The following is a 27,762-nucleotide window of genomic DNA, read 5'->3' as shown; positions in this document are numbered from 1 at the left end:
ACTCTATTTGTTAATCTGACTTATTTGTAAACAGTATAAAATGATCTATTTCTAATTAAAATAAAAGTCGGCCTCTAGCACCACAAGTCCCGACTGTTTAGCAACATTTAGCTAATTTCATCAACGGACGACTAATCACAAGGAATAAACATCTTAAAAGATGTATTTACATGTATTTTGCTATCAGGGCTTTAGAGTTTAACTTCAGTTCGGTGAAAGTATAGGCCCGCAATGTGTATGCAGACCCAAAGCACGCTAACTTAGGCATTCACGCAACTTATCGCGAAAAAACAGATAGAAATAGACTTGGAAAATTTAAAGAAAAGATATTAACTGTTTTTGTCAACGTTTAAAGGTATAAAAAACTTTTACACAATAAGTTTTGGGGCTGAATTCATGTGTTTTAACAAAATGTGGCACCGACGACATTGTCGTACTGAAAATAAACACAGTCTACTAATGTTTTAAACTAACTTTCAACGCAAAGATGGAAATGCTAAACTGGAGGTATGATACACGGTCATTTTAACATTATTTTATATTTGTTATAAGGGCCAATACGGTGAAAACATATTTCCTTTGTTAATGGGTTATTTTAAAATAAGTATTAAAACATGCCATGAAACATTTTATTCAAAGTACTTTAAGGGTATCTTTACAGAAGTTTAGTCAAGAGGCGACAAGCCACTCTCTCTCTCTTTGAAAATGCGCAGGGCATAGACACTGATGATCCAAACAAGGAATAAAACAGTTTAGCAGTAACTGTTATTTTGCTATTTAAAGAAGGTAGGCATGGTTATTTAATCACATTTAATAGCACCTAGTAAGCGACATTTAGAATCAAGCATCAAATACGCATGAAAAACTTTGGTAGAATAATGTCTAGTTGTTCTGATGGAAACGCCCCGCTGGGAGGGGTAACTCCCCTCATGCTTTATTAAGCGAGCAAGTGTCAAGCACAAAATACAGATACATCTGAAAGCTTGAAACAGACACAGACATCTTCGCCGATCAACTTTCAACGCAAAGATGGAAATGCTAAACTGGAGGTATGATACACGGTCATTTTAACATTATTTTATATTTGTTATAAGGGCCAATACGGTGAAAACATATTATTGTTATTTTGACCAAAAGTTTTTTTTTTTTATGTTATCAAGTGAATTAAGGATGCCGAGCAAGGATGTTGAAGAAAACGGCCGACGTGTCGGTAAGTTTTCAGACATAGCAATGTGCAGGGGTTTTCACTGTTTAAAATGGGTAAAGACAACATGTGATTATGTACACACAGGTTCAGATGAGGGACCCCCGGTCGAAGAATTGACCACAAATATTGAGAAGATTATTAGGGAAGGGCCTATGGAGGACACAGCGGGGGGTGACGACGTGAAGACGGCAATGGCGGGGGGCCCCGTGGCGCGGCGAACGATCCATTTTATAATAGGGGCCGTGGCATGGATTATGGATACGGTGATAGATAGCGATTGTGCGGCGTGTGCAGCATACTGCCCCAACTTACGCTGGCACAGGTGTTACAACGGGCCAGAGCCATATTATATGCTTTATAATTTTGAAAGGGTCGCCAAAAAGCTGTGCACGCCACGGGTTGCAGATATATTAAGAAACTGTATCATGACGTTTACACCAACGCCGCCAGCCGTAACAATTGTTCAAGAGGCTATTGATACCGTTGTAAATAAACTGAAATATGTTAGCGATATACGCGCAACGCTGGACGGAATAATGAGCGATATTATAGCCCCTGAGCACACGAGCGATGTTTATACTGCTGTTCTGGGGTACTGGCGAGTGGTGCGGCATGCGTGAATGTCATTTCAAAAGTTATTTTTAAGAGTTATGGTCCTGTTTTTATTTTATTTTGTAGCAAGTAAGTAAGTAAATAAAATAATAATAATGAAAATAATGTGTGAAATGAGTTTCTTTTTTTTTTACTTTTCACTCTATCTCCATCCATGAAACCTGCAAAGTTACAATTATTGGCTAAATTGCGGATTGTAGATGACATGGGGCCATGCAGGGACACGTTGGACAATTCTTCTTCTAGCCATGTAGTCTTCACTCTCATCCAGGATATTACCCCATTATGTCACCCTTAAGCAGGCAACATGTGTACCACCCTGTATAATCTATCTACACCACCAAATGACCCAGGGTTTTGATGGCGTAAAATAAACACGGTCAAGTGCTTGTTAGCAATAACAACACAATGTTTTCATGACTCAACTCATTTTATTTAGAAAGCATATAAAAATGAGCAGCCAATCACATTTTGACAGACATTTACACACCAGCCATAGGCTGCTCGCATGTGTACAAATTGCAGAAATCATTAAATGCCTCATCTACAGCATACTCACAATCACCGTCTTCAGCGAAGCGTTTCAGCTCGCGCAATTTGGCCCGTACATTAATTTGGCCTTTAAGTTCAGAAACTAACACATCGATTGATGCATGTATTTTTACAGGAGCGGTATGAGGGTGAAACATGGACACCGCCTTTGTGATAATATGTTTAAGCCGTGGCCTATACAGCTTTTTGAACAGCTTTTCAAAATTGTTAAAGAAATAAAACGGGACAGGTTCATAGCGACACGTGTGCTGAAGCAGGCTAGGGTGTTTCACAGAACAGCCGATACAGTTCTCCTTCAAGTCATCTTCGATTAGCCGCTCCAGAATAAAGGCAAGTGACCCTTTGATTATCTTCATGGCAGCTTCGGTGATGCCACCACCCCCAGAATCTCCAGATAATGATGGAGCCGCAAAACGATCGCGGAAATCATCCAACAGCGATGCAGTAACCAGCGATGTAACCATTAGGGCAGAGTCCGCACGCGGAGGTTGTGACTGGAACAGAACCCCATACGGGCACCATGATGCGGCCAGCCGCGGAGTGTATTGAGGAAGCTCTGGTGGCGTTGTATCCATTCGTTGTCCAAAAGTACAGAGGGTCATGGATGGGGATCGTTGGGGGTTAAGTTGAGGAGAAGACTTGTTGAGCTGTATCGCCCCAAAAGTTCAGGCGTGAGGTGGCCATGTTGGGGCGGGGAAAAGGTCTGTGTGTGTGTCTCGTCCAGGTGACGATACCCAATGAGATGAAACATGGCTACCTCACGTCTGAACTTTTGGGGCGATACAGCTCAACAAGTCTTCTCCTCAACTTAACCCCCAACGATCCCCATCCATGACCCTCTGTACTTTTGGACAACGAATGGATACAACGCCACCAGAGCTTCCTCAATACACTCCGCGGCTGGCCGCATCATGGTGCCCGTATGGGGTTCTGTTCCAGTCACAACCTCCGCGTGCGGACTCTGCCCTAATGGTTACATCGCTGGTTACTGCATCGCTGTTGGATGATTTCCGCGATCGTTTTGCGGCTCCATCATTATCTGGAGATTCTGGGGGTGGTGGCATCACCGAAGCTGCCATGAAGATAATCAAAGGGTCACTTGCCTTTATTCTGGAGCGGCTAATCGAAGATGACTTGAAGGAGAACTGTATCGGCTGTTCTGTGAAACACCCTAGCCTGCTTCAGCACACGTGTCGCTATGAACCTGTCCCGTTTTATTTCTTTAACAATTTTGAAAAGCTGTTCAAAAAGCTGTATAGGCCACGGCTTAAACATATTATCACAAAGGCGGTGTCCATGTTTCACCCTCATACCGCTCCTGTAAAAATACATGCATCAATCGATGTGTTAGTTTCTGAACTTAAAGGCCAAATTAATGTACGGGCCAAATTGCGCGAGCTGAAACGCTTCGCTGAAGACGGTGATTGTGAGTATGCTGTAGATGAGGCATTTAATGATTTCTGCAATTTGTACACATGCGAGCAGCCTATGGCTGGTGTGTAAATGTCTGTCAAAATGTGATTGGCTGCTCATTTTTATATGCTTTCTAAATAAAATGAGTTGAGTCATGAAAACATTGTGTTGTTATTGCTAACAAGCACTTGACCGTGTTTATTTTACGCCATCAAAACCCTGGGTCATTTGGTGGTGTAGATAGATTATACAGGGTGGTACACATGTTGCCTGCTTAAGGGTGACATAATGGGGTAATATCCTGGATGAGAGTGAAGACTACATGGCTAGAAGAAGAATTGTCCAACGTGTCCCTGCATGGCCCCATGTCATCTACAATCCGCAATTTAGCCAATAATTGTAACTTTGCAGGTTTCATGGATGGAGATAGAGTGAAAAGTAAAAAAAAAAGAAACTCATTTCACACATTATTTTCATTATTATTATTTTATTTACTTACTTACTTGCTACAAAATAAAATAAAAACAGGACCATAACTCTTAAAAATAACTTTTGAAATGACATTCACGCATGCCGCACCACTCGCCAGTACCCCAGAACAGCAGTATAAACATCGCTCGTGTGCTCAGGGGCTATAATATCGCTCATTATTCCGTCCAGCGTTGCGCGTATATCGCTAACATATTTCAGTTTATTTACAACGGTATCAATAGCCTCTTGAACAATTGTTACGGCTGGCGGCGTTGGTGTAAACGTCATGATACAGTTTCTTAATATATCTGCAACCCGTGGCGTGCACAGCTTTTTGGCGACCCTTTCAAAATTATAAAGCATATAATATGGCTCTGGCCCGTTGTAACACCTGTGCCAGCGTAAGTTGGGGCAGTATGCTGCACACGCCGCACAATCGCTATCTATCACCGTATCCATAATCCATGCCACGGCCCCTATTATAAAATGGATCGTTCGCCGCGCCACGGGGCCCCCCGCCATTGCCGTCTTCACGTCGTCACCCCCCGCTGTGTCCTCCATAGGCCCTTCCCTAATAATCTTCTCAATATTTGTGGTCAATTCTTCGACCGGGGGTCCCTCATCTGAACCTGTGTGTACATAATCACATGTTGTCTTTACCCATTTTAAACAGTGAAAACCCCTGCACATTGCTATGTCTGAAAACTTACCGACACGTCGGCCGTTTTCTTCAACATCCTTGCTCGGCATCCTTAATTCACTTGATAACATAAAAAAAAAAAACTTTTGGTCAAAATAACAATAATATGTTTTCACCGTATTAATTGGCCCTTATAACAAATATAAAATAATGTTAAAATGACCGTGTATCATACCTCCAGTTTAGCATTTCCATCTTTGCGTTGAAAGTTGATCGGCGAAGATGTCTGTGTCTGTTTCAAGCTTTCAGATGTATCTGTATTTTGTGCTTGACACTTGCTCGCTTAATAAAGCATGAGGGGAGTTACCCCTCCCAGCGGGGCGTTTCCATCAGAACAACTAGACATTATTCTACCAAAGTTTTTCATGCGTATTTGATGCTTGATTCTAAATGTCGCTTACTAGGTGCTATTAAATGTGATTAAATAACCATGCCTACCTTCTTTAAATAGCAAAATAACAGTTACTGCTAAACTGTTTTATTCCTTGTTTGGATCATCAGTGTCTATGCCCTGCGCATTTTCAAAGAGAGAGAGAGTGGCTTGTCGCCTCTTGACTAAACTTCTGTAAAGATACCCTTAAAGTACTTTGAATAAAATGTTTCATGGCATGTTTTAATACTTATTTTAAAATAACCCATTAACAAAGGAAATATGTTTTCACCGTATTGGCCCTTATAACAAATATAAAATAATGTTAAAATGACCGTGTATCATACCTCCAGTTTAGCATTTCCATCTTTGCGTTGAAAGTTAGTTTAAAACATTAGTAGACTGTGTTTATTTTCAGTACGACAATGTCGTCGGTGCCACATTTTGTTAAAACACATGAATTCAGCCCCAAAACTTATTGTGTAAAAGTTTTTTATACCTTTAAACGTTGACAAAAACAGTTAATATCTTTTCTTTAAATTTTCCAAGTCTATTTCTATCTGTTTTTTCGCGATAAGTTGCGTGAATGCCTAAGTTAGCGTGCTTTGGGTCTGCATACACATTGCGGGCCTATACTTTCACCGAACTGAAGTTAAACTCTAAAGCCCTGATAGCAAAATACATGTAAATACATCTTTTAAGATGTTTATTCCTTGTGATTAGTCGTCCGTTGATGAAATTAGCTAAATGTTGCTAAACAGTCGGGACTTGTGGTGCTAGAGGCCGACTTTTATTTTAATTAGAAATAGATCATTTTATACTGTTTACAAATAAGTCAGATTAACAAATAGAGTTAATGCGCATTCTGTCAGTATGGTGGCGTGTTCACACAATTAAGGGACATGGGCTTGCGTTTACAATTTCCGCTGCGGCCGGCCATTTTGAACGTGTGTCAGCGTGAGTGCGACTGCGTCACGCGTGCTGCCCCCAGCGATCGCCCATTCGACCCGGAAGTTTGAACTGGCCGGCCGCATACGGGGCAAGCTGTGGGGCTAATATGTTTACTGGTTAAATGTTTTCTTCAGCCTAACAAGGTTTTCTTGTTCTTCTTTAAATACGTTGGTTAAATGTAATGGGTTTAAAATGCTTGTGCTTGTTTCGCATTTGCTCTTTTGGGCTTGTTTAAAAGTTAAAGTTTGGGACGTGTCATTTGTTTAAAAACACGGTGTTTTATCTTGTCAGTGTTTCGGACATGTCTCTACTTGTTTAAATTCCGTCTGTTTTTCTTTCTTTTAAAAGTTAAAGTTTGGAACGTGTTGTTTTGTTTAAAAATACGGAGTTTCGCTTGGGGCATGTCTCTACTCTCCGCCATTTTTAACGTGTATTTACGCCCCTCCCCTTCCACCCAGCGATCGCCCATTTCAGCGGAAGTTTTAAACGGAGTGGTAGCGCACGGCTTCGCTCCGTTGCGGGGCTAAAATATTTGCTGGTTAAATGTTTTCATCAACCTAACACTGGTAAATATTGCTAAACGTTTTTCTTCTTCTTTAAATACGTTGGTTAAATGTAATGAGTTTAAAATGTTTGTGCTTGTTTCGCATTTGCTCTTTCGGGCTTGTTTAAAAGTTAAAAGTTTGGGACGTGTCGTTTGTTTAAAAATACGGTGTTTCGCTTGGGACATGTCTCTACTTGTTTAAAATACGCCTACTTTTCTTTCTTTTAAATGTATCACTAAAGTTTTGCCCTAGCTTACGTTCATCCTGCTATATGTTTTATTATTCCTTAAAAACGTTGTTAAAAATAACACATTAATAAAATACATGTAATGTATTTTATTGTATTAAAGTTTAACAACCCCCCAAACCATACGACCCCCTATCGGCAACACGTGGCATAAGCATGTATACCATTTGGCCAAAACCACCCTCCCCATTGGCCAAAACCCCCCTCCCCACCGACCAATCAGAACAGAGGATACGCCCACCTCCCGCTTATGACGTCACAGATGGGACAGAGCTTTAAGCTCCGCCCACAAAATAGGCCCCGCCTATACTGCCAGGTAACCTCTCTCTGAGCACGCAAGCGAAATGGCCCGTGAGCCAAACTGGCCATCAAATCTCCAGCGCTCTGAACGACGGTGATGTGTGACATGCCGCAGCGTAACATTTCGGACGGGCCGTCCCTCTGTGGCGTCAGGCTCCATGGGGCTCTGCACAGCCCATCTTTAATTGTGAACAGAGGCACAGACCTCGCCTGTTCAGTGGTGCGATGCTGGAATGGTTTCCCTCCAAAATGTGATCTGACAATGTTGGCCAGGCACCATACCCCCCCCGCCCCCCCCCCCCCCCCCCCCCCCCCCCACTTCAGTCTGAGTGCAGCTAATAGCTTCTTTCATTGGGGGGAATAATTGAAATGAGTTCACAAGATTTTGGGGAGCTCACCCCCTCGAACGGCTGACCCGATTCCGCCTTTTGTCCGACCTGCCCAGACACATTTCTGGCAGCGTTTTATGGCAGAGAAGATCCCCCCCCCCATCCCGCCAACAGGCGCCCCAGACCCCTGCAGTCTCATTGAGGGACAGACGTAACCCGTTGTGACAGCGCCAGAGTAGGCCACACAGAGCCCGGGCTTCCCCGTGTTTCCACTTGGGCCACCTACAGGAGGCGCTCTCTTCAGAGCTAGGCAGTGAGTTTGGCTCTGTGAATCCGCACCTCCATTTGTCATTCAGTTTTATTGACAACTTTCTTGTTTTCCTTTATCTTGTGCTGAAAATAAAGATGCGGGGGATTTCGCAGGTGCTGTGCACACGGTAAACTCACACCTGAGTGCCTGCAAACCTCTGATGTCCAGCTTTGTGTGATTATCGATTTTGGATGTTATGATTCCTCTTTCTTTCTTGATGATTTCATTATTAATTTGTGAGAATTCCATGATTGCTGATCTGCTTTTATTGTGTGAATGCCTTCAGTGATGTAATTAGTGATGTCACATTCCTTGTCTGTTGATGAAGCCATACTTTAAGGGTACATGCCAGTGGCTATTTAATTAACCTCGGTAACGAGGCATATCTAGCAGGTGGCTGGAAATTTGGGCGCACAAAGCTTAAATAACACGCAGCATCAAGAAAATCCTGCCAGTGCTGCCTATTTGTTTGTGCTGCAGTGTAATTTCAGTGGCAGGTCACCTCTGTAAACAGGATATTTTGCTGAAGACCTAAACCCCCCTTCACCCCCCGGCCGACAGCAATGGCTCAATTTGAAAAATGTGGTGGTCTTGCTTGATGGAGCCCTGAGATGAACTGACGAAGTATATTTAGGTCAGCAGAGTCTTCTCTGGGAAGGGAGCATTATGCAGAGGAGGGAAGGCAGTGTCCTGTCCCAGAGGACCTCAGACACGGTCCAACACAGGACCGCAGTGGCGGGTCAGGAGAGGGCAGTCATAAGAAGTATGGTCAGGAGATGGTGGGAAGCAGAGGGCGGTCAGGATATGGTGGTCAGGAAAAAGGCGGTCAGGAGAGGGCAGTAAATTGAAGGTGGTCAGGAGAGGGTGGTCAGGTGAAGGCAGTCAGGAGAAAGGCGGTCAGGAGAAAGGTGGTCAGGAGAGGGTGGTCAGGAGAAAGGCGGTCAGGAGAAAGGTGGTCAGGAGAGGGTGGTCAGGAGAAAGGCGGTCAGGGTAATGGTGGTCAGGAGAGGGTGGTCAGGAGAAAGGCGGTCAGGGTAATGGTGGTCAGGAGAGGGCAGTCAGGATAAAGGTGGTCAGGAGAGGGTGGTCAGGTGAAGGCAGTCAGGAGAAAGGCGGTGAGGAGAAAGGCGGTGAGGAGAGGGTGGTCATGAGAAGGTCAGGGTAATGGTGGTCAGGAGAGGGCAGTCAGGATAAAGGCGGTCAGGGTAATGGTGGTCAGGAGAGGGCAGTCAGGATAAAGGCGGTCAGGAGAAGGCAGTCAGCAGAGGGTGGTCAGGACAGAGGGGGAGTAACTGGCAGTAATAAATGCCGTTTGTGTCACATGAACTGTCAAGTGTTTTAGTTTCATCTCCTGCAGAAGCTGTGGGGTAGGCATGGGGGTGGGGGGTTAGACTACTCAGTCATTTACATGCTGTATTTATGTGACAGCTTGGGAGTATACTCTGGATGGAGTAGCTTTTTTTTAACGGAAGTGCCCTTGCTGTTTGTTTATTGAATAAATTTAAATATTGAATTTTGTGTAGTCAACTTGATTTACACGTGTGTTATTTATTACCAGCCGTATAAGTATTTACACTGATATTGAAGAATGCAGTTCTGATTTTATCGGTCAGTTCATTTTAGCCTTCTTAAATTAATACCACGAAAAATAGATACTGCAAGTTAGCCTGAATGTTATTTAATAGGTCTGTGGAGGGTTATGGGATGTTGGATGTCATTGGGACGTATCCATTTCTGGTCACCTAATCCTCTCACTTTTTGGGTGGGTCTACAGCTGTCTTCTTTGTGTCTTTCTATGTGTGTTTTGTTTTTTTTTTTGCTTGACAAGGGAGATGAAATGGGGTCTGTTCATAATGGATTATTGATCTGTCTGAGAATAGACAGGCCCGCCGGCTTCGTCTCTTGCCGCTGTTACGCCCTCCGCTGTACTCTGCTTCACATACTCAGCCTGGCCTTTCACAGCGTAGGTCTGAAGTAGCCCATTCTGCGACAGGCGGCACACAGAGGTACGCATTGACCACACATGCATGCACTAAGGGGATCGGTTTGTCCTGCAAGGTGTTCTTATATGGCATTACATGCATCAATGTGGCCTGTTCCCATTGGGCATGAGGTTTGAGTGGCTGAAAGTACCCTGGATTGTCTTTAGCCACGTGATGTTCTTGGTCACCATGACCGCAACAATGACCATGATTCAGGATCCTCTTGAATGAAGGCCAAATGAATTAAAGGAGTAAAGATGTTTGGCACATTTGGGATGACTTTGAATAACCAGTAAATGCCTGGATATCTGGTATCTGGTTGTAAAATAATTACACTTCCTCTTTTTGATGGTGAACAAAAATCCTCCATACAGACATGTCATTCAAAGATTTTCCCTCAAGTATGGAAGAGACTGTTTATGCATCAGATTATTCTGAGTGTCTATGTCCTCTAAAGAGGAAAGGCGATGATCTAAGGGGCAAGTATCCTCCAGTCCCCATGAGTCATAGTCTTTCTGTGTGCTGGAAACACGACATTGTTTCAAGCTGAGCATAATCTTATTACAGTTCAATTTATAGACCATGTGACTGGTTTGTTAAGGGCATGCTCTAGTGAGGCCTGTGAGTCAGTGTCTGTGAACTCTGCACACTGGGTCTATGTCTTTAAAATTCACACACACACACACACATATATATATATATATGTGTGTGTGTGTGTGTGTGTGTATATATATATATATTTAAATGAAAGATATGAGAAGTCTGTGGGAGAGCCAAATGGAGAATTGAGGTCGTCGTGTTTTATGGAACATGACACTCAGAGGAGCAGCTGAGCCGGCGGCTCGAGAGGCAGGTTCGAGAGGCCTTGAGAGCCTCCCGTGCTGTTCCAGCCAAGCTCACTCCTCCCAAGCGCATGTTTCGCTCCCGAAGGCTAGTAACAACCAAGCTTCCAGAGGAGATCTGCTTGGAAATGGGCCGCCTCTACGTGCCGAGTAGCGAAGGAGCACCAACATTTTTTGCCGAGAACCAGGCACTGTGTTTTTGGCCAGAATTCCTGCACTTCCTATGACAGAGGTGCCGATTTCTCGCTTCCATCTTTGTCATCACTGCAGCTGGAAACCCACTGACATTTTTGCCTGGGTTTGGGCCCCGGTCAGTTCTCTAGACCAGTGTAGGGGGTGCAAACTTTGGACCTGGGTTTCTGCAGAAGTGGTAGCCAATCCCATCAAGCCATGGCGTGAAGGGAGTGGTGAAAGAGGCGTTTGCAACGTGCTAAATGTGGTAGTGAAACATGTGGCCACAGCTATAATAGAGAAGGGTCTGTCTGTGAAAGCCAGTTGTCTGGAGCCCACCTGGGTCTAAAGAGTAACTCTACTGAAATTCGATAATATCACATGTTGCTTGTTTGCTTCACTATATTAAGAGGCAAAAACAAACAGCTCACCATTTCTTTCCCAGAGCTGTAATATTTGCCTTTTAGTGTTTTGTTTTCCTGAGGTGGGGATTGATGTTGGCTAGGCACAGTAGCATGGCATTTACAGCACGCAGGTGCCCATGTCCATCCATCTGAACTGCTCTTTACGGCATCCCTGGCAAAAAGGGAGATTGTAATACCAAGTCCAGGATATAGGAATGTTGTTTTAAGGAGTTCATCAAAGCTCTAGATACAAGAAAGGTCAGAGAACCACCAATAACCTGATGATGCATGGAGCACACAGATTGTACTCCAGTACTATATATGGACTACAGAACTCCGCAGGGAAGGTCAAAGGGTGAGTGTTTGAGGACAATGAAAGGGGATGCTCTGTAATACCAATGTGATTCAGTTTTCTTTGGAGATATCACTGGATGGTCGACACATGGATGTAATATGGATGTAATATTTATTGTTTGGTTATATTTTGGTGAGCAGTAGTGAGGAGAAAGAGTGCCAATTAAGTTTTTTTTTGCTAATTTCTTCTCTGATACATTATGCTGCCCACATCCTGCCATCCTGAAGGTGACAGTGTCCAGTGATCTCCTGGCAGTGCAAAAAGACGTTTATCAGTCTGCAATCACTGGTTGTTTATCAAAGCATTTCACTGCGGAACTGCATCTTGGTTCTCAGAATATTCTGGAAGTGACTGCTCTGCGAGGGTCTGCTCTGAAAGGTTTTCTGTGTTATAAAATATTTCATCCTTAAGTGGTGGTAAGCTAAGTCAATTTATTTAATCCAACATAAAACACTGGCTTTATTTCAGATAAAAAGTAATTGGTGACTCTCTACCTTGACAGGGCTGCAGGATTTACTGTGTTTGATTAAGACATGACTATCCATTAGTTTGCTTAGAGGCTCTCTGGAAAATGTACTAATAATGCTGATATTTGAGCTTCGCTGTCATTCTGTCAGACATTTATCGACTCTTACTGCTACTAGAAGCCTTTCCAGTTTGGACTGGAACCCACAGCCACACCCAGTGAGGGCCCAAGTACCAGTGTCCCTCATACTGTGCCAACCAGAACTGGCTATGTTGAAATCAGGAACTGGCTATGACGAAGTCTGGAACTGGCTATGGTAAAGTCTTGAACTGGCTATGGTGAAGTCTGGAACTGGCTATGGTGAAATCCATACTTTCTATGGTAAAATCCATAACTGGCTATGGTGAAATCCAGAACTGGCTGTGGTAAAGCTCATAACTGGCTGTGGTGAAATTTACTGTGATAAAGTCTTCAGCTGAAACTCTGGCTTTGCAAAATAGATATTTTATGTACTTTAATGAAAATATTTTATAATTCATATAATAAGTGAGTAAAGAGCTCATTAGTATTCTTGGTTGTGTTCTGTTCCTATACAGTTCTTAGTTTGTAGTTGTGCAGTTTCAGAGATGCAGGTTTTGGAGTGGACACTGAACAGTCCTGACCCATGGGGGGGTGCATGTCAGAGAAGGAAGAGGCCCAGCTTGGACCACCAGCCGTGCTTTCAGTCTATTCACAGTGACCTCAGCAGACTTCTCTCTGTCACTGCTGTGTGCTGAAGCTGATGAGAGATTGATTTTTCTCCGCTCTCGTAATTGAGCTATCATCCGCTTTTCAGCAGAGGGTCATTCTGTAAGATGCAGCGGCAGTGAATGGTGTGAGTAAGCGGTTCACCTAGCGTCTTTGCGGAGGAGCTTTCTGCCACAGTGCAAAAGGAGGCCTCTGTGCTCAAAGGCCTCCGCTCTGGGGGAGCGCGATTGCATTCGTGTGCCCTGTCATCCATGGGCTGATATCCTGCTTGAATGATTGGGTTAAGTGTATCCAGTGTTAATCCTGCTTTCAGGCCCAGATAAGGTGACAAAATAATTATTTGCTTTGATACCAGAAGAGCATGGATTCAGTGCAGATGGATTTCAGGCAGAAACTGGGCAGTCTGCAAGTACATGTTTATCGTTTACCTTGTGTAATGATTTAAAACCGTTATAAAAGCCCTTTTCAGGTTGTAATGAAACAAAGAGCAACCTTCCCCCTTTTCTGGGGGCACAGTTGTGTTTCCTTCTGTCATGTGGTGATGCATTAACTATGGAGAGCCGCTCTTGGGCAGAGATGATTCGGTCCCATGTCGGCGTGGGATGGAGGAGGCGGTCACTCACTCTTCAGGGACATTCATGTTCTGGGCCATGAGCAGGAGGCCAGGTACCCAGCATCACAAACGCACATCACGCTGACGCTGGCTGTTTGCTGCGCCCCTCCTCAAATTTGCTGAATCAGACAGGGCTGTCGAGGGTTCTCCAGCGTGTCGCTTGTGTCAGCGAGGTGCCTGGGGTTCGAGAAGTCCAGAGGCGAGTGACTGTATTGGCATGCTCTAAACTGCAGGCTGGGCGGTTTGGTTCTGGTCTTGACTCCTGGGTTTACAACAGCCCATATCGACTCTTGTCATTCCTGGGCAAAGCTGTGCAAATGCATGAGACCAAGCGAGACGGTGTGAGACAGGAAGAGATGGCACAAGATATAGCAAGGCAGAGACAGAAAGACAAAAAGAAGTAGTTTGAGACAGTGAGATAGTGTGAGACAGCGAGGCAGAGAGACACAGAGATATTGTGAGACAAAGCGAGGAAGAGTGAGGCAAAGAGAGACAAAGCACGGTAGAGAGCGATGGTGCGAGACACAGCAAGGCAGAGCAAGGTAGTGAGACAGAGGGAGAAAGACAGAGACCATGCGAAGCAGAGCATGGCGGAGTGAGGCAGAGCAAGACAGAGTGACGCAGAGCAAGATGAAGCGAGCCAGTGAGGCAGAGAGAGATAGAGCAAGGTTCAGCAAGGTAGGGTGACACAATGAGACAAAGACAGAGTGAGGAAGAGCATGACACAGCAAGTACAGCAAGGAAATGTGAGAGCAAAGTTGAGGAAGACAGTGAGACAGCAAGACAGAGTGTGACAGTGAGACAGCAAGAAAGAGTGTGACAGTGAGACAGCAAGACAGAGTGTGACAGTGAGACAGCAAGACAGAGTGTGACAGAATGGGGCAGCAAGACAGAGAGAGGCAGAGCAAGACAGGCCACCTGATGCTTTCATTACATCTCATGTTTTTTTTCTCTTCCACAGGTCTGACAGGGCAACAGCCCTAGGGCAATTCGTCTAAGCAGCCTCCGTAGACACCAGAATCAAACTAGGAAGAACAGTCCACAGAGAATCCAGTAATGGAATTTAGGAGACGGATGCCGGTGGCCAACGCATGACGCGAAAGGAACGTGACCCCCTGGTGTCGGACCCGACAGATAGATTCGGACAGCGGACACCCTGGGAGTCATGAATCTGGGCGCAGTCGAAACAGACAAACGGGAAGTGTCTGCGGAATGCAGCAGGGTGAAGAGGGCTGACACAGATGAGGGCAGGGTCCCCTGCTATGCCTGCAACATCTGCAGCAAGAGTTTCCCATTGCAGAGCTCGCTGTCACAACACATGCGAAAGCACATGGGGGAGAAGCCCTATAAGTGCCCTTACTGTGAGCATAGGGCCTCCCAGAAGGGCAACCTCAAGGCCCACATCCGGGGCCACAAGCTGGGCACACTGAGCCATAGGCACGAAGAGCCTGATGTCGAGCTGGAGGAGGCCGGGGTCTCCGAGGGCCTAGGTGGCTGCACAAGCCCCACTGACAGCACGTCGGCCTGCAATGGCGTGGCTGGTGTGCCAGAGGGAGGCCGAAAGACCCCAGTGAAGGGCTCTAGGAGAGACGGCCCAGCTGGGCAGGACGAGGCCAGGGGGCTGGCGCTGCAGTGCCCGTTGTGCCGGCGCAGACTGAGTGGCCGGGCTGAACTGGAAGAGCATATCCGGCTCCACAAGCCCTATCGCTGCAGGCTGTGTGGCTTCATGGCTGCCCGTGAAGACCAGTTGCTTTGCCACATCGAGAAGGTGCACATCACTGTTGAGGCGTCCCCACCAGAGGCCCCATGTGCTGAGGCCCACTTTCCCTGCACACTGTGTGACCAGGTCTTCAGCCAAGCATGGGTTCTCAAGGCACACATGAAAAAGCACCCGGCTGCCCTGGAGCACAGGTGTCACATATGTGGGCGGCACTTCCGTGAGGCCTGGTTCCTGAAGAACCACATGAAGACCCATGGCGGCAGGTCCGGTGGCCGGGGCAAGCTCAGGGGGGACACCGAGCCCACGGCCACCATCAATGACGTCGCACAGGATGAGGCTGGCTTGTTTAACAGACTGTGCCTTATTGAGCACTGCTCCAAATGTGGGAACCTTTTCCATGACCAAGAGAGTCTGCGGGTGCATAAGAAAGTCCACGGTCCTAGCCAAAGGGTGAATGGCAGGAGGCCAAATGGGCGGCGGAAACAGACCGATGATGCTGACTCGACGTCCACTAAAAAGCGCTTCATGGAGTGCCTGAACCTGAGGCCAGCCACGGCTCGAGAGAATCCCCTGGAGGGCAGGGTGGGTAAGCGCATTCCGGAGCTGGACCCCATATGCAGCTACCAAGCCTGGCTGCTGGCCACCAAGGGCCGAGTGGCTGAGACTTTGGAGAACGGCAAGTGCCTCGGCTGGGATGAGGTGCTGGAGGACGCCGATGTGGCTTACGACCGAGACAAGGGCAAGTACGTCCTGGTAGGGCAGGAAAGATACAGGCGCGAGCCGGACACCAACGGAGCCTCAAGCAGCCGGAAGAGGCGAGCCAGCGGGAGCCACACCCGGCAGCAGGCCCGCAGTGGCAGTGGAGGAAGCAACCACCGGCAGAGCCCCCGTGCCTGTGGGCAGCCAAGCCCCAGCAGCCTGGGAGACCTCAGCCCAGAGGGGGCGAGTGACTCTGAGTTCCGACCACCATCCCGCCAGAGCAGGCGCTCCTCACAGAGCAGGAGCGCCGAATGCTTTGAATGCGGACGCGTGTTTCGCACTCACCACCAGATGGTGCTGCACTCCCGTATCCACCGCAAGGGCGGCCGTGGCAGCTCTGACAGCAGGAGCCTGCCGTCGCAGGGAGAGCGCTCCCCCAGCGAGGCCGAGTCAGGTTCCATGAGCCGACCCAGCACCCCCGGCTACGAAGACTCACCCCTGTCTTCTGCAAGAGGAGAAGAAGCAACTGGGGAAAGAGGTAAGGGAGTAGCAACCCAGTGGCAAGGAATCCATCCATCCATCTTGTAGCACTTAGTCTGGTCAGGGTCTTGTGGACCTGGGCTCTATCCCAGGCAGCATAAGGCATAAGATTGGGGTAGACCTTTGGCGGGATGTCGGGGCATGTCATGATTAATTTATTTGCTTTACTAAGAAATTCCTGAGTCACCTTATATCAAATTTAACAGGTTGTATATATTATATATGCTAGTTATTCTATACATGCTCGTTATTCAAACAATTACATAATAATTTCATTTAGTTTATCACATCAAAATACAGCACTTTTTCCAACATTATACCTATTATTTCCAATGACTGCAAAAATACTTTTTAAAAGAAGTATTAATAAATTTACTTCTCTCAGTCATGTGAATATTGACCTCAATGTCTGACCAGTCTTCAGTCATCCCTGCATCTCCACTCTCCAACATGGCGGTTCTGTATACAGTGACCCATGGAACACCAAATCCCGCGTTTGCCAGAGGAAAAGCCTGTGTGATTTCCCTTGTAGTTTTAGTTTTTTTATACCCTGCAAAAGTCAGTAGTGTTTGTTAAGCAGTACACAGAAACATCTCAAATATGTATACTTGAACTTTCGTAAAATTCAAACCTTGGTTGACACAACAATGGAGCGTTTTGTGTTTGCGCTTGCCACCAGTTGAATTGGCGTCTATTGCAATCCAGGGTGTTGAATAGTGGCAGTACAGACATCTAGTGGTCAATATTGGAAATGCAGCCTAAGCACTAAAATAAATAAGAGCAGCCTTGTCATACTGCAGTGCAGCACTATCATATTACTGTTGAAGTGAATGTTATGAAAGGTGATTTGTTCATATAAAAAAAACTAAATTTTTGTAGTAAAAAGAAAATATTACCCATTTAAAATCTATTTTTTCTAATTACCTACTGATACAATGGTTAAATTTAAAGCATGTTTTCAGCCATACACTGAAAGTATTTTTAGAACATCCCGTCACACTAAACTGCAGCTTGTAGCTTATTGCCGCACCTCCTTTCCATCTTGTAAAATTCCACTTACCGCTTTTGCTAAGCCTGTTTCTGCAAAAAATGCATTAAAAACACATGTAAAAATCAAAATTACAATGGAATTGTGCAGTAAACGGAGGATGTCTGCAAATGTCGTTTTGTTTATCATACAGCTAACCCCTTCCTGTTTTCACCTTGAGATATATAGGAGCGCGATGCACGTGGCTTCGTAAAGCCAACACTGATAGCGATACTTACACTTTCATTATCGATTGTCATTCCTTTTTTTAAGTATAAATATGTGCAGTCCGGACCGGTTGGTTTTCGCTTAAAAGATACGCAGCCTCATTAATGATCGATTGTGTTTTTATTGCTGGAAGAGTTCTCCTCTACAGCCGTGCCAGGAAGGGAGTTTAATGCAAACACTGTGCCAGTTGGGAACAAAAAAGTCACCTTTGCAAAAAGTGAAGAAGCACCAGGAACCTGCTTCCCGCTCCCGGCCAAAAGAATGGCTTAAACGGCCCCCGTCAAGTGAGACGCGCGAGCTCCTGCCCCCGCTGGGAGGCTGCGTGAGGGCATCTCAGACCCAGCGGCTCGCAGGATGCCCTTTGGCAGTTTTTTCCACGTTTTTTGTGTAAATATTAAATAACTCGTGTGAAGCATAAGTGCCGGCTCTTTGCGGCTCTCCTCGCCGGCGCGGAGAGCAATGATATCAGCAATGACATCAGACCCCTCGAAAGCAAGTCCATCTGTGTCCTTGGACATCGAACACCACTGCAGATGAATATTGTTCGTGTCTGGATTGCTGCCTCTCACCCGGCGAGCGTGGAGGGGAGGACGCTGCCGTGTCACTGAGCTGAAGGGGGGCGTCGGCAGGAGGGCCTCGCAGGCCTGCAGCGCTGGGGAGGGGGGGGCAGGGGTTTCCTTCAGGTTCGCCAGTAAGGGATCGGTTATTTATAGGGAGTCATTCCATCGAGGACAAAAAAACTCCACAACTTCTCCCCTGTCTGCTGCTGTTACTTTAATGCCAGCTGGACGGTCTAAAAAAAAGTGTGGAAAAGGACGCGGTGTTTTCACCGCGGGTAGCCCGCTCGATTCTCCCGCTGCTTACTCACACATTACCGTCACAAACTGAATGAAACGATAGTAAATAATAAGAAGTCGGACTTAACGCATTCCCGGCTTTCGCCGGCGGGAACTGCAGGTCCTGAGAGACGGGAGCGCGTGGCGGGTCACGCGATGCGGCCCACGGCGGGTAGCAGTTCGATATAAGCGCCGAATAAATTCCCCTCACGCCACGGTCCCTTTCAGGCGGACGGGCGCCTCCGCCGGTCTATCTGAAAAGAATAATTCAGGCAGCATTTTGGGCCGTCTGCCTCTCGGAGGTTATCTTTCTGTCACTCGAGCTGTGGATGTGCCCGGCTCACAAATACTGGGCCGCTTGGCTCATGCAGTGTTCATTCGGTAACTGTTATTTTTTGTAGCTATTTATTTGCGGGCGTCTTGATTCTGGCCTCATTGACCTTCTGTGTTTCAGCCGCTAAGTGCTCCGCTATTAGCTTCGAGGCATTTCGCAGATTCGGTAGCCAGACGCGGGAACTGCCTCCCAACAAAGTTGCGCCGGAGTGTGATGACACGCTGGCTCTTCCCTCGTCCCCTGCTGCTAGTCTTAGGGGAGGGAGGCTGTGGAACAGCTGCGAAGCCTCCGTGGAGAAGCGGCGCCCACCCCGCTGGAAGGCACAGCAATATTAATAAAAGCCACCAAATCCAGAACAGATGGCTGTCTCATTGGCTCGCTGAAAAATTGAAGAGAGACCCCCCTCCCCCCTCCAAAACCGTGTCTGTTGCAGCAGACAGGGAGAAACGGAGATGGGAGCTGTGAGAGAAGCACAGCGCACGGACTGAAACGTTAAACATTTTCCGGAAGGACTTAGGGGGAACACGCAGGGTTCACGAGCCTTGCAGAGTAAAATTACTTGTGAGAGTTAAGCGTTCCAGAGGCTCTCCATTGCGGCTGCGTCTGGCAGCCGTAGGTGAGCCGTGATGTATGGCGCCACCGTGTGGTACATTTTGGTTCTGCGTCAACGGCGTCATGTTTTTAATCGCAAAGAATAGCCTTCTGGTGACTTTTAACTAAGCAGACAAAAAGAAAATTAGCATTCATTATTAATAGTCTTGCATGTTTGTCGCCTGTTATAATTTATGCTCATTAAAATATAAATAATCAGACTTAACAGTAAAAGCTGGATTGCTGGTAATGTGTATGATTTATTATTAAAGCAAGAGGCACTTAAAATAACTAGTTTAGACATGGGTATTTAAGTAGGGCTGGAATTAATGTCAGCCTGAGTTTGAAAGTGTTTGTTTGGTAGATCTGGACCAAAAGTATTACAATAATAGTATACATCTTTAAAGGAAAGTGAATTTTTTGTCTACAAAGAGGGAAGCTAAAACCATGTTAGTTATGGTTTCTGACCGGTACAGGCTCGATCAAAAGTTTAAAAAAAAAAAAAACTATATTCGGTTCTATGATAAATGTTCCCAAAATGTTAACATGAAATACTGCCATCTAGTGGTAGTCACATACATTACAGGTTTTTTTTTTTGTTTAAAGCAGAGGTTCCACGGTATCCCTTGGTTACGACCCAAATTCTGAGCCAAATTTATGTAATAAAATGTGCAGTATTTAGTACATTTAGCAAGAACGAAACTATATATATATAAAACTTGGGGGGTGGGGTAAAATTTGTAGCACAAAAACCACTATTTGACACTATTTTCAAAATAGTCCCACGGCCCACCAGTTGTGAATCAGTAGTTCTAACAATCTGTTCTTTTGTATGGCTTGTTTTTTCATTCATGACTTAGAATAGCTGATTACCCACTTACCATCTGTGTATTTCTCTGTGAAATAATTCTGGAAATTAAATAATCCAGGATCATTATGTAATGTCACAAGCTTAGCTTTTATAAGAAAAAAAAGTACACGTTGATTTTGATTTTAGAATTTGGAAAAAAAAAATGCTTTTTCTTTTTTGTTCTTATGTATCTTTCACAGATAAGAAGCCTTACGTTTGCAGCCACTGTAGCTTTGGGACCTCTGACCTCTCGTCCTGGACGTCACACATAAAACATTATCACAAGGAGACAAGCGAGACCTTTACTGTGACAGGGACGCCCCCACAGGGGCACAGTGCAGCAGGCGGACTGGGTGGTGACTACCCCAAACTGAGGAAGGCCTTGCTCCAGGAGAGCCTTGTGCCCCATGCCCTCACCTCTCCCCCCAGAGGATGCTCTCCTGGAAGCCCAGCTGATCCCCAGAATAGGGCTGCTGACCCCCTTGACCTGACAACTAAGTCAGAGCTGTCTGTGGCTAATACCCACAATGCTCTGCTCAGTTACCCGTGTGTTAGCTGCCCATTCGTCACCCGCTACCCAGAGGTCCATCGAATCCATCAGCGGGTCTACCACAGAGTCCGAACTGGCAACCCGGCCCCCCGGAGGCCCATGAAACGGCGTACGGGGCCTCCCCCCGCCCTGCGAGGCGAGGAGTGCCTCCCCCTGCCTTTCGGCTGCGTCCCACGCACACGCCCCCCACCCCCCATTACTCCAAAGATAGGGGTGGGATCAGACCCTGGTGGCAACCAGCTTAGCGCCCAGCAGGGGAAGGACTGTGCTCCAGGGTTGAGCCCAGCTAAGAAGCCCAAAACCTGGAGGCCTGGGACTGACGAGGCGATGTCGGCCAGGCCCAGACCGGAGATGTATCCCAGACTGGTCTCATCGGGGGGCTCCCCTCGAGAACCTGGCAGCCGGCAGGAGCAGCCTGCTCTTCCTCAGGAGGGCCGACGTGTCCTGGAGTGCGCCGGTGAGGAGGCCGCTTCGCCAGACAGGATCCATAGCCGAGCCGAGAGCCGGGCCCTCAGACTCGGGGGTGAGTCGCGAGACGGGTCGGCACTGGGCTCCCCCCGAATCAGTAGCTCCACTGCGCTCGATCTGCCGCACCATGCAGTGAAGAATGAGCCGAGCACAGAGGATCCACCCCCACCTGCGGACATCCTGAGTTTCTTTAAGAGCTACAGGTCCCAAGATCTGGCCACGGTCTACCAGCGATGGGGTTCCACCAGTCCTGTGCTGAGTCAGGCGGGTAAGTTACAGCTTGGGCTCCCAACCAAGTCGTAATATGATGGCCGGTTAAAGGGCTTTGCAGCCCCCTGGCAAGTGTGACCCTCCCCCCTACATGGCCCACAGTTTGTGAGCATGTCCATCCCTGCGTGCATCTCGAAGGTCAGCTGGTACCACAGGGGTCTTGGAGGTTGTGGCCTTGCTGGATTTCCTTGGGTAAACGCTGCTGGAAAACGCTGCTCAGACCTCCAGCCCACTCTGCTGCTTTTCTGTCCATTTCACATAAAGAAGCCACATTCAAGAGCTTCTTCCCCTTGCAGCTTGTTATGGGCGCTAATGGCACGCTGGTGATTCAGTCACATGACACACTTTCGTGTCATGTGACACATGACTTTACTCAGGCATGTGCAGATGGGTGGGTGGGCTGTGGCTGCCTGAGCACCTACCCCTTTCACCTGAATGAATGAATGTGCCCCCCTTTGATGTCCTAAGTGCCCTTTCTCCCCAACTGGCGATCATATAAATCTTTTGAGGGGAACCCCTGCCCCCCCAGTTGCACAAATTTACAGGAGCTGCCTCCCCTGATTGTGACAAAAACTACCATCACTGCCTTCAATGGCTGTACCAGCAAATCTTATGTGAGTAATAAATTAAGGCAGCTTCTAGTTTGAGGGCTGCTGAAGAGGCAGGAGATGCGCTTCCTCAAGGCACTTTAAATGCCTGGAGTTCTGGGTCCTGACCTAGGCGGGGACTTGAGGTAGCCCAATGAGGGCGGGGACTTGAGGTAGCCCAATGAGGGCGGAGACTTGAGGTAGCCCAATGAGGGTGGAGACTTGGGGTAGCCCAATGAGGGTGGGGACTTGAGGTAGCCCAATGAGGGCGGAGACTTGGGGTAGCCCAATGAGGGCGGGGACTTGAGGCAGCCCAATGAGATACAGACATGCTTAACAGGCATGCTGAAAGCAGCGGGGAGAGTCTCCAGCTGAAATCTCACCCCAGCTCCCAAATCTACTTTAACTGAGCAGCAAGACCTTGTGTGCCCCCCCCCCCCCCAAAGTGATCCTGGTGTCATCCCACCCCACCGCTGCTTTGGCTGGTGGCCGGGGCCGCAGCTGACCGATGTGAACATCACTGCCAGCGAAGTAAATGATTCAGGCTGGAGGCAAGTGCCTTTAGAATTTTAGAATGGGAGAGCGCGACGTCGCTGTGCCAGCAGGGGGCGCCGGTAGTGCCAGATGCGGGGAAGGATAGAAGCATATCTTCATAACCGGGAAGCGTGCAGAAAAGCAGAGAGCGAGCGTCGTCACCCCAGAGCAGAGTGCTGCAGCTGCCCGGTGATGCAGCTACGCTAAGCAAGGAGACGTGAGAGAGATGTCAAATTATGGCAACAGCTGCTTCGGCAAGGTAGCAATTACAAAATGCATATTTCATGCCGCTTTTTCCATAAGAGCCCTCAGCCCCGAAGGTCAGCGGCGGTGGGCAGATCCCCCCGGAATGCCGCGTGGGAGCGAGCGCGCGAGGGTCCTGCCAGCCGGCAATGTCGTCACGCCGCTTTCCGGAGCCGCGCCATGAGGTGACCTTTGGAAAATGAGGGTTTTTTTTCTTATTCGGCCCCATTGTCCCTCATTTTCATGAATGGCTTTTCCGGGAATGCTAATGACCCCAGCAATGCCGGACGGGAGGCTGTCCAGCACGGACTTTCGGAGTCAGGGTGGTGGACAGCTGGCGCCTGGCGTTTCGCGGTCGATGAGATGGGGGGGGGGTCCTGTCTCTGCTTGGGGGTGGGGGTATGCAGTGCACCAGTCACTGTTACTTGCGCTGCTCTCCACCTGCCACACGGATGTCACATTGATTCAGCGCGATGGCCGCCCGGCCGGTGGGGGTGACGGCTGGGGAAGCACATCCGGCTCCAGCTGCTGCGAGGAGGGGACATCGGCTGGGGGGGGGGGGGGCTCTGTTGACATGTGACGCGGCGGGGCGGGCACATCACAGAGCCGCCCCTCTAATGTGGTGTAATTTATGCGCTGGCGTGCATGGGGGCCTGTCAGCCGGCACCGTGATGCGGCCTGACAGTTGCCATCCAGGCCCTGAAGGTGCCATCCCATAATGACACATTAGACATACTAATGGGCTCTTCATCGCTGCCTCTTCCAGCCAGATGTGTTTTTCTTCTTTAACTTTGTCCCCCCCCCCCACCCATCCAGGGACAGCGAGGTCAGCGCTGCTCCAAGGAGACTACCTCTGCGGGGAGTGTGGGCGGAGCTTCAGTCAGCCCAGCCACCTCCGCACCCACGTCAGGTCCCACACAGGTAGGCCGGTCACAGGTCCGAAACACGCAGACGCGCCTCCAGTCTGTGCCATCTGCGTGTGCATATGACCATGCATCAACACGCATACGAGCGGACGTACATACGTGAACAGTCATACACAAAGACATGTCTGACATTCAAAACCTAAACATTGCTGGCACAAGTGGATCCCCAAAAAACGTGTTTAATGCTTTAATGAGCATCTGTGTGTATGTGTTTCTGTCTCTGTGTGCTTATACAAGGGTTGTGCATGTAGTGCATGTGTATGTAACTCATTTATATGTTAGTGTATGTATGTAGTATGTGTGTAGTGTGTGTTTATGTGTCTGTGCATACAGTGTGTGTTTATGTGTGTGTGTGTGTGTGTGTGCATGTATGCATGAACTTCCATCCATGGGTGACAGTTGGTCTGTTTTTTTCTTTGCTGCAAACATTATATTTGCCTGTGATGCTGACCTGTGAGAAATGGTATACATTATTAATCAGATGTCAGTCTGCGAGCTGTAATTGTGCATGCAAATGAGGGGGGGGGGGAGGGCTGCCCAGCAGCACCGCGACACACCAAATGTCCATTTCGGCGTAATTATCGCACCATTTGCCCACGCCGCTCTGTGTCAGGGTCGAGACTCAAATTTCCCGGGGGGGACTAGTGTTCCACTTCCGACTCTCGTCCAGGACCTCAGCCATCCCTCCCCCCCCCAAGGTGGGTCCGATTTAGTCCAAATGGTGGGGTGATCAGAGTCCTCGGTGCGGGGGGTGGAGGAGCTCCGCCCTCCGGCTTACCGCGAGCAGTCGCGACTTGTCGGGCTGGACGTGTGAGCGCCGCACAGAGCGGCCAGGCCAGGCTGATGCAAAGTGACAGGGCCAAATGGTACGTAATGTGGGGACACATTCCCCTCCATGGCCGCGTCGTTATAATTAATGTTGTCAGTGATTGCTTTCTTCAGCATAAATGTCCAAATTAAAAAGGGCCAAGGGCCCCGAGCGTCCATTAACATACTCTCTAACCGTACGTGTCACATTAAATTGCTAGTTTCAGTCCGCGAGTCGCTCCTTCCTGCTTTGAACGGGTGATGGTAATCGGGTGACGGTCCCTGATAATGTTCTCTAACTGAGAGTGAGGGCCGTTAACAAGGCCCCACATCCCACACTGCTATTTGAGTCTAATGGACTCGGAGCTTCTGCAGTTCACACCAGTGCCACCGACGCCCCGCCAAACAAGCTCCTCGCCTCCTCCCGCGCCTCCCCCTCTCCGGCTCATTTTATTTCTCCATGTTTGGTTCCGTTGACCATTAAACGGCCACGTGTCACTGCCAGTCAATCTTATCTTAATCGACGAGGGTTGAATGTTGGCCAAATCGAGGCATCGGTGGGAGGGATCACCGAGCGCTGTGAATCGCCTCCTTTACACTGGCAACCAATAGCACAGCAGACAGGAAGTGTGGCTGAGCCAATCAGTGATCGAATTGATATTCCCGCCCTCAGTGGGTTTTTTTAACTTTATTCTCGACGTCACATATGGGTTAAATGCAGAGGACACTTTTCATTGTTGTGCACTGTGTGCTGTGGTGTGTCAACAATGACCACTAAATTCACTAAATTCTAATTCTAAAAAATTCTACCTCTCAGTAAAGATGGTGTGCAAAACAATTATTTCCAGCCATGATAAGAGACGACACACCTTTTAAGATCGCCCAGCGGGCAGGAAGGCAGCAAAGCCGTGAAGTCGGTAATAGGGATTTATTGGCACAAACGGGGTTGACATTGACGAACCTCAAACATCAATGACGGATCTGGGGAATACTGACTCAGACGCGGACTAAATACACGGAACAAGTTGAACATAACAGGCAACAGGTGAATACAATCGGGAATTAACACGAGGTAACAAGGGGGGGCGTGGCACACAGGAGGATCGGACGAGCCGGGCGTGACAACATCTTTCTGTTATTGTTTTATTCCTCCCCCAGTCATTTTCATCCCAGTGATGGAGTCAAAGCCTGTGATTTTAAGTGTCTCGTGGTGGCGCTCTTATTTAATGACACCTGCCTACTCATTGGCTGTTATGAATGATCTTCCTCCCTATACTAACATTTAGCATTACTTAATGTGTGCCTTCTGTGTGAGGTCCCCTGTTAACGAGCTGAATGCCCCCCCCCCCATGAAACAAATACTATTAATTGTCCCCTTCTCGTTTATTTCCTGTTGATAAACGGTAATGCAATTATTTTTGGTTGGCTCCCTGACAGCCAGCGTCCCGTTGCCTGTTAATTTATTTCTCAAAATAGCAATTAGGTGCAATTAATTGTCAGTCGCATTTGTTTCGTTCAGGTGCGTGCGGGATTTTCCCCGTGGCACCGATTGGCGCAGTGCGGCCTGGGCGCTACGTCCCCACCCTGGTCGGATTTACAGCTCGTAGTTCAGAGAGAAGGGGCCCATTTGTTCGGAAATGAAACGTTATAAGCAGCGCGGTTTGAGTAGAGGAGCAGTGCTCCCGGGCGGTGCGGGTGCATTCTTTTTCGCTACCTCCCCCATTTCCTCGTGTTTGCTCTTATTTGCAAACTTGTCTGCCCACATGACTGATAGGTGGGAGTCGAAGGTCCTGAAATCTCGTGTTCTGCTCTTTTTTTCCCATGGAGCAGCCGAAAGAATGAAAGCAGAGCCCGGACGTCCCCCGCGGGCAAGTGTCTCCATATGGCACATCAACGTGCCGTCAGTCATGGCCCCTCCCCCCGCCGCCCCCGCCAGCGTACCTGTGCTACATGACAGGCTGACGTGCCCTTGTTTGTGCCACGCAGGCGAGCGTCCCTTCCGATGCCAGCTCTGCCCTTACAGCTCCTCCCAGAAAGGCAACCTGAAGACCCACGTCCAGTCCGTGCACCGCACGGCCTTCAGCAACGCTCACTACCCCGATGCCAGGTCCCAGCATGGCACCGCCGATGACCCCCCCCAGCCCGAGGAGGCCAGCGGTGCCTCTGCCCAGCCCGGAGACCAGCTGGCCCCCGGGACCACCGTACTCGACTGACGCCCCGCCCACCCCCGGGACCTGCTCAAGGGCGGACCGAGAGGAGGCGGTTTGGCGTCAGAGGCTGTACGTGAAAACACCGCTGTCACACCCAAGGAATGAGATGGACAAGGTCCCAGTTCAGTTTGTTTTGAATACTGAACATCTCAAAACGATTTTAGGAGAATTTCAGCCATTCAGAGGACATACAGAGTAAAAAAAAAAAAGATTAACTGCTTGCGTATGTATTTACTTTTTGTTTTCTTTTTCACCTCAGAACATCCTAGGAGATTAAAATGGGGGACTGCGGTGTGTCTCCTGCTGTTTACTTATTTCGGAGCAAACCAAACTTAGAAGCCATGTGACTGGTTGAGATGTGAAGCAGAGAAATACTTTTCTTCTGTTTTTTTTTTTTTTTTAAAGATTTGCCTCTTGATTATTTGAAACCACTCTGTCTAAGTGGATTTCTGAACGTGGAAACGCTGTGACCGGTGTTCCGCTCGGGGAACAGGCAGTCTGATTTCTGACAGAAATGTTTTGGGGAGTCTCAAAGGAAGAGTTTTAGTTTTTACTCAGGATTTGGACAGGGCCAAATTCCGGGGTCTGTCAGCAGGGCAACCACAGGCCCCCTGCAGCGGGGAGGGGGCTGACCGGGGCTCCCCGGCTAGCCTTTGGGGAGTTTTAGACGCCAATGCTTCATGCAACGTCTGTCACATTCACTGTCTAATGCCGGCGTACGTCTCTCTTTCCGCTAAAGTTTTTTATTGTTTGTT

The 27,762-nt window shown here is 47.9% G+C and overlaps 1 protein-coding gene and 3 long non-coding RNA genes across 9 annotated transcripts in view; 2 read left to right on the top strand and 2 right to left on the bottom strand.

Annotated features, from left to right (window-relative positions):
* Positions 1–19,596, bottom strand: part of LOC111852254 (uncharacterized) — a 28,186-nt gene extending 8,590 nt beyond the window's left edge. For 2 of the 3 annotated variants that reach the window (XR_011984891.1, XR_011984893.1), the window contains exons 1-3: positions 17,813–19,596; positions 16,948–17,311; positions 16,352–16,511 (exon numbers count right to left, since the gene is read on the bottom strand). This is a non-coding gene — a long non-coding RNA (uncharacterized lncRNA). Of the gene's footprint in view, positions 1–11,629; positions 13,897–16,351; positions 16,512–16,947; positions 17,312–17,812 lie in introns of those variants that run through there. The other variant, XR_011984892.1, reaches the window with a different exon arrangement.
* LOC140581943 (uncharacterized) lies at positions 472–1,882 on the top strand. Of its 2 annotated transcripts, XR_011985001.1 has the most exons (4): positions 472–507; positions 943–1,049; positions 1,161–1,210; positions 1,292–1,882. It is a non-coding gene; the product is annotated as an uncharacterized lncRNA (long non-coding RNA). The 2 variants fall into 2 exon arrangements; XR_011985000.1 differs by lacking the exon at positions 472–507 and having other exon boundaries at positions 536–1,049.
* LOC140581942 (uncharacterized) lies at positions 4,294–5,708 on the bottom strand. 2 transcript variants are annotated; one of them, XR_011984999.1, is made up of 4 exons: positions 5,673–5,708; positions 5,131–5,237; positions 4,966–5,015; positions 4,294–4,884 (listed from the first exon to the last, which is right to left on the bottom strand). It is a non-coding gene; the product is annotated as an uncharacterized lncRNA (long non-coding RNA). The 2 variants fall into 2 exon arrangements; XR_011984998.1 differs by lacking the exon at positions 5,673–5,708 and having other exon boundaries at positions 5,131–5,648.
* On the top strand, positions 14,753–27,298 carry znf516 (zinc finger protein 516). Of its 2 annotated transcripts, XM_023827915.2 has the most exons (4): positions 14,753–16,544; positions 20,613–21,698; positions 23,881–23,985; positions 26,784–27,298. In XM_023827915.2, the coding sequence occupies exons 1-4, from the start codon at positions 14,753–14,755 to the stop codon at positions 27,008–27,010; spliced, it is 3,210 nt and encodes a 1,069-aa protein (XP_023683683.2). In that variant the 3' UTR covers positions 27,011–27,298. The 2 variants fall into 2 exon arrangements, with proteins under 2 accessions (XP_023683683.2, XP_023683685.2); XM_023827917.2 differs by lacking the exon at positions 23,881–23,985.
* Positions 27,299–27,762: the final 464 nt, after the last annotated feature.

Source organism: Paramormyrops kingsleyae, chromosome 23 (assembly GCF_048594095.1).
Source record: "Paramormyrops kingsleyae isolate MSU_618 chromosome 23, PKINGS_0.4, whole genome shotgun sequence".
Taxonomy (NCBI): Eukaryota; Metazoa; Chordata; class Actinopteri; order Osteoglossiformes; family Mormyridae; genus Paramormyrops; species Paramormyrops kingsleyae.
This window is presented reverse-complemented; position numbering and strand designations above follow the sequence as displayed.